The sequence below is a fragment of the Copadichromis virginalis genome, linkage group LG6 (genome assembly GCF_057382275.1).
Source record: "Copadichromis virginalis isolate Kocher_CV1m ecotype Utaka linkage group LG6, C_Virginalis_male_GT1.1, whole genome shotgun sequence".
Taxonomy (NCBI): domain Eukaryota; kingdom Metazoa; phylum Chordata; class Actinopteri; order Cichliformes; family Cichlidae; genus Copadichromis; species Copadichromis virginalis.
The window spans coordinates 2,837,755-2,849,048 of NC_140623.1; the positions used below are offsets into that span (position 1 = coordinate 2,837,755).

Consider the following 11,294-nt stretch of genomic DNA (forward strand, 5'->3'; position numbering starts at 1 on the left):
AAGCATTTCTCAAGTGGTCCAATGTAGTTGTACTGTCTATTTGCAAAAGTTGGTTGTAGATCCTAAAAATGGCTCCTTTCTTTAGCCGGTTCATTAGGAACAGATCATCTGAAACTAGCTTTTGTGGTTCATTGGGAAAGGATGGAAACGTTTCTTTAATAAAATGACGTATTTGTAAATACTTGAAAAAATCTCTGTTTTCTATGGAAAATCTTTGCTGAAGTTGTTGAAACGAAGGAAAAAGATTATCAGTAAACAGATCCTTGATTGTGTGTATCCCTTTGGAAGTCCATAGCTGGAATGTTAATCCTGAGAGCAATGTGTATGCTTGATTATGAATTAATGGTGTAAAGATTGAACATTGACGCCAATGAAAATGCTTTCTAATTTGAGACCAAATTTTTAGTGAGTCAGACACTACTGGATTTTTACATTTATGCTTACCCAGATCTGAGTTTGAATGAACCAAAGATTTAAGAGTATTAGAGAAAAAAGTCATACTTTCCATCCGTTCCCAATCAGGTCTATGTTCCCCGCCCCAGAATGACATACAACGTATATTACAGGCCCAATAATAAAACTGAAAACAAGGCAACCCCATTCCTCCTGTAATCTTGGATCTTTGGAGAAATATCTTTTTTATTCTGGGTGTCTTCTTGTTCCAGATAAACTGAGAGATTAACTGGTCTATTTTCTTAAAAAAAGTTTTTGTGATCAATATTGGGATACATCGAAACAAAAATAAAAATTTGGGTAAAGTGCTCGTCCTAATGATATTTACTCGGCCAGCAAGCGAGATGGGCAGTTTAGACAGTCTTTCCAAGTTCTGTTCAGTTTGATGGTATAAATTAATAAAATTATGTTTGAAAAGGCCAGAGAATTCATGGGTTACAGTTATTCCAAGATATTTGAAGATATTTGAGATTGTAAAAGGAAACGAGATCAATGTAGCGCTATCAAATTTTTCTAAAGAACTAATCGGAAACAATATGCTTTTTGTTAAGTTGATTTTGTATCCAGAAATTTTCCCAAATTCAGTTAGAACTGTCATAATTTTTGGCAATGATTTAGTAGGGTCAGTGATATATAGCAACATTTTTCCATCACTTCTGGTGACATAGCCCTGACTTAAATTAATTTCCTTGAGATTTACTTTATCCTCAGTATAACTCTACCCAGTACTTCATTATTGAACATGCATCAGTTAAACCCAATAGTCATTGGTTTTAACCGATGCATGACACTAGAGATGGACCGATCCGATATTACGTATCGGTATCGGTCCAATACTGGCCTAAATTACTGGATCGGATATCGGAGAGAAATAAAAAATTTAATCCGATCCATTAAATATCACAAAAGCACCTCACAAAACTTGTGACATGGCGTAACTCGGCTCATAGCCTTAGCACGTCGAGCAGTATGCGTCACGTGATAGAGCGGCTGTGGCGTGCGAGACCTCTCAGTGGTCTGGTTGAGTATTTGGAGCCTCACTACCAAACCGGCATTTCATCTCCGAGAAAGTGATCCCAGAGAGAAGTAAAGCAAGTTCATAAGTTCATCTCTGAATGTTTGTAAAGCATTCCCACGTTAAGCTTAACAACCGATATATGGAGCGACTGCCTCTCTCTCCCCCTCCCTCTCCTGTCACTACTTCAATCATGAAACTGATCAATAATCGGCTGATCGGCTTTTCTGTCACGACTCCGTCTCTCTTGTTTCTTTATCGCCCACTTTGCGCAAGAAAGAGGCTAAACAACAGCAGCAGGTTTAAGCTTGATAAGCTGTTCTTAGAATTTATTTAATATTACACCAGGATCCTTTTCTGCGTAGCTGATGGCTGGTAACTGTGCAGGGGTGGGTCTAGCAAAGTTTTCCCAGGGGGGCAGGTAGGGCATTAACAGGAAAAGGAGGGCACAATGAAATGCTTTTCTGTCTTATTCTCATTTAAAATGTCTAGCTTTTAATAAATAACTATCTGAATCATACACCCAAAGTTTTAATGTGATGTAAAATGTATAGAAGTCCATTACTGTATATAGTAACTATTAAGTCTAATATACCCTAGTAAGCCAAAGTACTTTTTCCTTTGGGAAGGTTCCATCTGTGCAGTCTGCAAATTTGTTGAAGAAAGATGTTGAATCTATTTAATTATTCTTGAAAAAGGTTAGGTTGCTTAATATTTCCGCTAAGTACTCTTTAAAATACCAGAATAGGGAGGATGACACCATCCTCCCTATTCTGGTATTTTTAGGTTTAAGTTTATTTATTACACGGCGTGCTGCGGGGAAAAGCCTGTTCTAACGTTTGAGTCTAAGGTTTATTTTTTAGCACCTGGCGGCTCTTTTTTGCTTCTCATCTGTAAACACTCTGCACACTCTTTAACGGGATTCAGTTTATTTTGAAAAGTCTCAACAGGATCTTGAACTTTATTGTGAAAGGTTTATGTGCAAAACAAACAAGCGGATGGTGGAGCTACGCCATGGTTTTAACCTCGTTGTTGCTAACGACAACGCGTAAAAACAGTTGCTTGTCCATCTGTGGTGTGGTTATATTAAACATAAGAGAAAGAGAGAACTTTATGAAATTGATATAGCCACTACAATGACCATCAAAATCATGAAAATATTGCCATAAATAGTTTATTTTGCGACACCACGAAACAAACGATAGCATAATAGGAAACGATAGACATTTTTATATTGTTATATCAAACAGCCCTAGTACCCGAAACTTTATTAATTTTAACCTAACCTTAACCTAACTCTAACTTTTCTTTAACTTTAATTTTACTTTATTGCCTTCACGCCACAGTTTAGCTGCCTGGGGACCATATGAGGGGAATTGAGATACCTCTCACAACTTAACCTCCTATAACCGTACACCAAACCAAGTTTGAACTTAAATGTAATTATTTCCCTTACAGATATTTTGACATTTGAAATATTTATTTCCTTATATACGTGTGTATATAAAGAAGTTGAGTTCCCACAGTACCAAAACAGATATGTCTCCCCACAACATCAGTTCAATAACTAGAGATCATTTGGATGATATGAACATGATTTACTGTGACAGATAAACTAATGTATTTGGCGATTAGACTCTGATGGACCATCATGGCAGAAAAGATTCTCAGGCGTGACAAGAGTTAGGATAAGACCTCTCCCAGTCTAGATGGTTGTGGTGAGGAAGATGGAGCTCTGATCGGGTTACACGAATGAGAACCTGAAAGAGGGAATGACAGAGCACTGAGATTTAAACCACACAGAGTGGCTGATTGGCTTTAAAGAAGGCGGGCAAGAAGATGATTGGATTAGTGTAATGATGACAGTACTGAGTTTCACAGCATGGGAAAGTGGCAGTGGAGTAACGAACAGGCTAGCAGCCAAACACTCAGGAAAGCAAGCAGATGAATTATTACATTACTGCAGCTGCACTCGCAGTCTTACTACCACTCTTCATTGTGCAGCATCTGTTTACCACAGTGTAAGTAGAGGCCAGGGGTCGGCAACCTCTTTAGTCCTTGTAGTGCGGCTCCGTGTGGTTTGGGCAAACAAATTAGAAGTATTTAGCTGAAGTGTAATTTATTTATGTTAGTTCTTTTTTAATTGGAAGATTATTGTGATATTGAAATATAAAAATACAATTATATTCTATTATTTTTTCATCGCTCAAAATAAGCGTCACACTCGCGGAAGCCGGTGTACCCGCCGAAACGCCGCGCATTTATCGAGACTTTCAACCCCAGGTAGGCCAATTATAGATCCACATTATGTCAGCAGCTCCACCGTGAACTATGTTAAAAACAAACACCGCTCACGCCTCACAGAGGACAGCTTACAGTCCTGCGTAAAGATGAAAGTGACTTCGTACAGCCCCGATTTGCAGACGCTGTGCGCAGAGGTTCAGGAGCAGAAGTCCCGTTGTAAACATATCACAGCAGACCCGGCGATGTTTGCATGAACATGCTTTTCAGCATCTCTTTATTGACCACTTTTCACACACGGTTGCTGACGCATACAGCCGGCTGTAGCTTTTCAGCTCACAGCCCGACATATACCAACAACAACACAACAGCATAGATAGCGCAGACGTTAAGGCGGTGAGGCGTGATCGTGGGTGCCGCTCAGGTGCGTCGGCCTCTCCTGCAGCGGCGCTGCAGACCACACCCCGCCACACACATTAACCAGGAAAAATACATATTTAGGCAGAATTTTGCAAATATCTATTTTTCCTCTTTTAGCAGCATAGTGCTTTTTTAAAAATCAGGTCAAGGCTCCAAAAGCCCAAAGGCGATATAAGGGTGGCGGCTCACAGCAGTTTTTGTTCACTACTTGGATCATTTTCGTTCAGCTGGGTGTCTTTCCTTTTGTTATATTTCTTTAAGAGTTCAAAATGTGTTAATTACATAAATAAAATGTAATTTTCTCTGTAGCACTTCATGGATTTCATAAGCAACACACCTTAGTTGTTCACACAAAGCATAAAGGTAAAAAACAATATATACCGTGTTATCTTCATTTCAGATGTCAAAAAGTATTTGCGGCTCCCAGTGTTTTCTTTTGCGTGGAAACCAGGTCCAAATGGCTCTTTGGGTCTTAAAGGTTGCTGACCCCTGGCACAGGGTAAAGAATGTGTTAGGTAGTAACTGTGGTGGGCCCAGAACACGCAGACACCAGGGGTTTCACAGTGACAGTGTTGTGTTTACAGTGACTGTGTTTTATTCACAGTGACAGAGAGAGAAAACACAAACACAGTTCGGGGGTGTGCAGGAAAACTGGCAGGGCACTCGACCGGTCTATGGGAGGAGAACAGAATTAGAGACTGAACACAAAAGGCAAGGATGAAAAAATAAGTTAGGAGGAGAGTTGGTGAGCTTACTTGGCACAAACTGAGTTACAGACTCGGAAAGAAGTTTAACTGGAACAAAGGCTGAGGCAGGTGGAGTGTGTGGGCTGCTCGCGGTGCAACCCATCTCCTTAATGTCAAATAACTTAATGGCTTTTTATCATTATTATTATTGTTATTATTATTATTAACATTATTGTTTTGTTTACTCTTATTGTTGTCTTGCTGCTAAACAAATTTCCCCTTTGGGGAATAAGTAATTAAGAATTTGAATGTAATTGAATTGGTAGGCAAGGTGATTCCCAGTTCAGACCGATTAAACAGTCTTCAGAGGCACAGACAGGCAGTCGGGGAGCGAGGCAGGCTGGTGGAAGGAAAATAAGATCTTAAAACACTCGGCAGGTCGTAGATGCCAATCTAGAGAGCGAACTCGCACGTTACTACTTGTGGAAGAGGCAATACTCTTACACCAGATGTCAGCTCCCTATAAAAGCTCCGGCCTGATTTGCCACAGGTGTGCTGGTGATCCTGCGAATCACCGCCCTGCCTACCCTGCGCCGAAAAAGGAAAAAGAAAACAAAAACACACCACACACACACACCAGCCCCTAATAGAATGTGGTAGAGACGTGTGTGTGACTTGCATGCTGGAGTGTGGAAAGCGCAGACTGACATTTAATCGTTTCTGTGTTTGAAGGTTGATGAGATCTACTCAGTTCCTGACGTTGGGACTGTGGTTGGAGGAACTCTGTACAGGTGAGATAGCACTGTCTGCTTTAATATGTTGTCAATATTATTTTACATTTTATTCTTGAAACAGTGGGAACCCCAAATATTCATAGAGATATATATAACACATGACTTTTATAAGAATAGAATCTTTGATAATATATCGCAGCTTTTCATTTTACGGGTCCTTGGTTGGACACAGAGCAGGTCTTTGTAATCATGGAAAGTGCCGTGCATTACACTAAGAACAGTTTGTGTTTGTGTGACGGTCTGTGTTTCAGTGGAATGTGTAGGGAGGGTGAGAGGCTGGTGGTGGGTCCAACTGATGAGGGCCGTTTTCTGCGTCTGAAGGTGGGCAGTATCCAGAGGAACCGCTCTGCCTGCAGAGTGCTGAGGGCTGGACAGGCTGCAACGCTGGCTTTGGGAAACTTTGACCGTTCACTATTGCGCAAGGTTAGAGGCCACCTAAAGACATGAAAGGATGTAGGAGATGATTTAAAGGGGGATTCAGGTTTTTTTTTAAATGTAACTTGCACAAATTCATACATCTCTGTGTGTGTATATTGCATATTTTGTTTGCTCTCTTTTATTTATACTGGAAGTTACTTTGCAGTTCCTTTGAGAATTTGGAAAACACAGAGGGAAGGATCGCAGTCGACCTTCATGGTCGCAGTTTTTCAAATTTATTAATGGTGTTTAATTTCTCTGCGAAACACAGACCAGACTCATGCTAAAAATACAGAGTATTCTGTTATTAGTTCAGGATCTTTACCTTACAATATAAAGAGGTAACTTGAAGCAACGGTTGTTTTGAATTGTCCCCCAATGTGTTGAGGAAAGGATCTCTATAATTGGCAAGGACAGACGACAACCCAAAATGTTCTAACGTACATGCAAGAATTGTCTAGGAAGTAAAAACTCTGCAAACCCTACATACAAAGTGTCTCAATCAATTTATCTTTCCTTGATATAGTGACTTCTTCTGTGACTCTAAAACTCAACAACTTCACTCAGTTTAAATTTGCACAGTGTACCTTTGTAGGTCATCTCCTCATGCACCTCTGGACTGCTGTCAGTACAGCTGCTGTTATCAGATTACTATGGGCTCTAACTGTGGCCATAAATATTTTGTACTTGTAAATCAGACTGCGTAGTTGTAACTCTGTGCTCAAGTTCCCTCGCTTGTGTGTGAGTTTCAACTTAAAAGTGCAAATTTTGACCAGAAATTTCTTCCTTTCAGCTTTAACTTGTAATTATTTTTTACAAACACAAGTCTTTTTTACGCACACTGAAATTCTTATCTATGGATGCACAAACATAACATGTTCAGATTTTTTGGGTTACAACGTTACAAAACAAAAAAATCTTTCTGACCGTAATTTGAGCCCTCAGATTACTTCCTGGTAATCCAAACAGAAATTCACATTTTTGGTCTCTGCACATTTTTAAGGTCATTGGTGAAACTGCAGACACCACAAGTGGTGAGAACACAAGTTCAGAGAGATGATGTAGCTTTGTATTGTATTTTTTTTTTCAGAGAAAATTTGTCCATATAATTAAAAGAAAAACAACAAAGACAAAACTCACAAGACTATTGAATTTCTTGACTCGTTCAAATGACACATAAATTGGCACATATAGTTCCTGAGTAAGGCATGAAAAGGTGGGATGTTGCTCATGAAAAACATTTGACTTGCAGGTGTCCAAATTGGTCTAAGGAAAATTCTAAATGCATCCTGAAAAGCCACTTGCAGTTTGGCTTTGGTTATGGCTTTACTATAATTACACCATAAATGACCCGTATTTTTTTTTAAAGTACAATAGGCTTAAAAAGTGCCAGATGTATGTGCCAAGATATTAGCTTGCTCGTACACCTTCACAGCACTGTCTTTTCACATCATCATCATCATTACAAAGATCACTTGTTAAGATATGACCCAAGTTTTACACGTTGTTCCCCACATCCAGTACTTGGTTGCTAAATGAAAAGATGGAAAATTTACCTTGTCATCCTCCTTAGTTGTAACAATCACAATAACATGCTTTTTAGGGTTAAAAGCAATATCATACCGGGCACTATAACTAGCACAAACTAAGTAACTACTGCAAACCAGGACTGTAGGGAGACAAAATGACCAAATCATCATGGAGGTTACCCACCATACACCCAGTCTTACATTCATTTAACTTGACAGAAAGATCATCAATATTCAAACTGAATACAACAGGAGACAATATTGCACTTAACTTGCATAGTTTGATGTGAGGAAAGTGTATTGTCTTTCCATCGAATGTTTTTATGCTAAATTGCTGATACATTTGTTTTTGACAACTTGTATATGTTGATGGATGTGAACCCAGCGTTGCTCTTCAAATACCAACCTGTGTATTAGAAGGTGGGCATATTATTTATCCAAAAATGAAACATTTCTCTTGTGAGCTTGAACTTATGGATGATAGAAGCTAGTTTTGGATTCTACCACCTGGAAATGTCTGAGAGTGTGCACAACCAAGTTGTAGGAAAATTTCAATTTATTCGTAACAAGTTGCGCACTAATGGATAAAGGACTGCTTTTTGATACCTGTAAGACCTGCAAATATTCTACAACTGCTGATAACAACCTGTGGTTACATCAGTGTGTTATTGGTGTTACAGGGCATGGTGATGGTCAGTCCCAAGATGAACCCAACCATCTGCTGTCAGTTTGAAGCTGCCATTGTCCTGCTCTTCCATGCCAAGACTTTCCGTCGGGGGTCACAGGTCACCATACACGTTGGTAATGTCAGGCAGACTGCCACTGTGGAGTGCCTTCATGGAAAGGTTTGAAATTACATAATACATGATTATTTTTCAAGCTTCTATGTAACCACATCATGTAACCTTGGATTTCTGCTGCAGGATGAGCTGCGTACTGGCGAGAGAGCTGTTGTTCGTTTCCGCTTTATTAAACACCCCGAGTACTTGCGCCTGGGCGCTAAGCTTCTCTTCAGGGAGGGCGTCACCAAAGGCATCGGCCATGTCACCTGCCTGCTGCCCCCTTCTCAGAATCACAACCAGAACCACGACCAGAACCTGCAGGATTATTAAAAATTGCTCCTTCATCAAACAGACAGATGTTGAGGCAGTGAGAATGATGACTGCTTGGGGAACATATTTAGCCATGCACATCATGTTGGAGTCCCACCTGTTTTGGATCTATGTTTCTGTCCTCATCCGTTCCTGCGGTGATGTCAGAAAGGCTGTTTTCCAGCAAACATTCATATCTTGAGTTAAAGCTGGATGACCATTAAGTGGACTTAAGCCTGAAGATTAATTTGAAGTTTTGCCACAGATTGATTAAAAGGTTCCTTTTTATCATTGCCGCTGTCATTGGAAGATAGCAGGAGTATTTTAAAAGCATGAATAGTGCTTACTCATTGCTGATGTGGAGTGAAGGTGTAATTCTGTTTCTCTTGATGTGCACGACGGATTGACCTCGCTCTTCATACTGTCTCAGAGACATGTTTGCACGCTTAAACTCATCAAGAAATTTGGTGAGGGAAGATTATATTTAGCACATACTTTATTTTCATTAGTCTTAGGTGGATTCCTTTCTAAGGAGTCTGCTTATGATGCCAAACATTTTAGACCCTTGCCGTGGTTTTTTCGCGGTCTAGCCATTGACTGGGGTATTTTTCACAAAGCATTGGATGAGTCAGGCGCCATTATCTGACAACATTGGTGGGCAAACTATTAATTTGTGATTTCAAATTATCACCAGAAGTGTGTAACTTCATTAGCAACATCCTCCCGAAATGCGCCAACAACATTGAGAGTAACATCCTCCTCTCTGACCCTTAATGCTCGCTGGTCGCTATGATAATGCGTAAATATTTCCAAATAAGACACACAACTACAACAAGGGAAAAGACCCAGTTAACTGAGTTAATGATAGAAAACCCTGAAAACCATCAATTTCACACCCGAGCCTCAACTCTCGCGGTACGAAATGACTCAGGCTGTTTTCCAACAAACATTTGTGTCTTAACTTAAGCTGGATGACCATAGTGGACTTAAGCCTGAAGATTAATTTGAAGTTTTGCCACAGATTGGGGGTTGCGGACTGCTGGACTAATTATTGCAATGACTGATCTATATGTACTGAATGGTTGACTAAGGCTACATTCACACTGCAGGTCTTAATGCTAAATTCCAATTTTTTGATCAAATTCGACTCTTTTTTTTGTCTGGTTGTTCACACTACAAATAAAATGCAACAGCAAATGCGCTCTAGTGTTCACGGCATGCACAAAAGAAGACGCAAAAGAAGACGTCACACACAACACGCTCTGCTTATAGAAGTAAAAATGGCTGCTACAGAGCTAGTAGGTGTTGTTTCAGCAGTCTATCAATTTCTGCACAGTCATAACCGACATAATTTTGAAAAATTATTAGGAAAAGAACGACACTGAGAAAAAAAGAGAGCCCGTGCTTTAACAATGGCCTCGTTTGGACCAGTGGCTCCATGCAGAGGTATATATGGCCACGGAGTCGTTTAGCTTGTTTGAATTGTCTCCCCATATGCTAATCAAGTCCAAAACCTCAGTTTCTGTGATCGGATATGGGTCGCATAGGGTCAGAAAAGTCGGATTTGATGCATTTTCGCCTGCAGTGTGAACGTAGCCTAAGATGTTTTGATGATTCAAAAAAATGTTTGGTCTTTTGATTTGAGATCACATTGTACTAGTTTGTGTTCAGAACTGTAAAAACATACTTCATGCTAATACTTATTTCTGCAGGACGACCAGGTGATTTCATTACAGTTATTTTTTGAGGATGATTTACTTTCTGAATGTTGGATGAAATATATATTTTCGTCCGGAGTTAAGCTGTTAGTTAAATGCATCATAAGTCACTGTGTTCCAGGAGTGTGACAGGTTCCTTTTCCCTCAAGAAGGTGAAAAAAATTTGTAGAAGAAACTGGTATTAAATTCTTAACCATCAAATCCTGTACATTCAGTATCTGCATTTACGAATGGCAGAAATATTTGCTACTAGGTTTCCAGTTTGTTCCAACTCTCCATTCATATTTGTTGGCTGTATTAGAAGTTTGTACATTTTAGAAGCCAGGCAGCTTTTGCAGCTACACCTAACCTGCATGCCCTTTGAGTGATTAAAAAACAATCGCACATTTCAAGTATAACACACATGTGGTGGAGTGTTTATGCAGGTAAACTTCATTTTTCTGGGGTTCTGTGCAATTGTAAAGCTAAATATTGAATGTACTTTCCTTGATCCTGTGTAGCATTTCAATCTTATTGCTGTTTAATGGAGTGATGGTTGATTTCGCACTTTGTATTTTGATTCTGCATGTTGGAGACTACCAGTTCTGCAGTACAGTGTAACGTGGAGGTGGTACTGAAAGGTGTGACATGCTAAAGCTGAACATTTAAATGTTATGGGGTGAATTTATTAGTTTTTACTGACCGTCCCTTTTAGTGAGAAATAAAAAAGTAACAGTAAGAAATGCAAATTCTGCTTTCATCAATTTGCAACTTTAACACAGAGGATGTTTGTTTTAGACATCGTACTATGAAAAATGGTTTTGTTCTCCATCTTCTCAGCTTTTCTGAGTTATGGCTGTCAGTCTGTCTGTTTTAAAAAAAATCTTCCATAACATTTCCATATCATGGTAGTCTTTTGCATTTGTTTCCTCCATCCGGACTTGGGAACTT

General features: G+C 39.5%; 1 protein-coding gene across 1 annotated transcript in view; it reads left to right on the forward strand.

Moving 5' to 3' along the window:
* Positions 1-11,086, forward strand: part of gtpbp2b (GTP binding protein 2b) — a 29,160-nt gene extending 18,074 nt beyond the window's left edge. Inside the window, exons 9-12 of the mRNA XM_085458221.1 lie at positions 5,548-5,606; positions 5,861-6,032; positions 8,236-8,400; positions 8,479-11,086. Coding sequence (XP_085314347.1) covers positions 5,548-5,606; positions 5,861-6,032; positions 8,236-8,400; positions 8,479-8,667 — 585 coding nt within the window. The 3' untranslated portion in view covers positions 8,668-11,086. The remainder of the gene's footprint in view (positions 1-5,547; positions 5,607-5,860; positions 6,033-8,235; positions 8,401-8,478) is intronic.
* Positions 11,087-11,294: the final 208 nt, after the last annotated feature.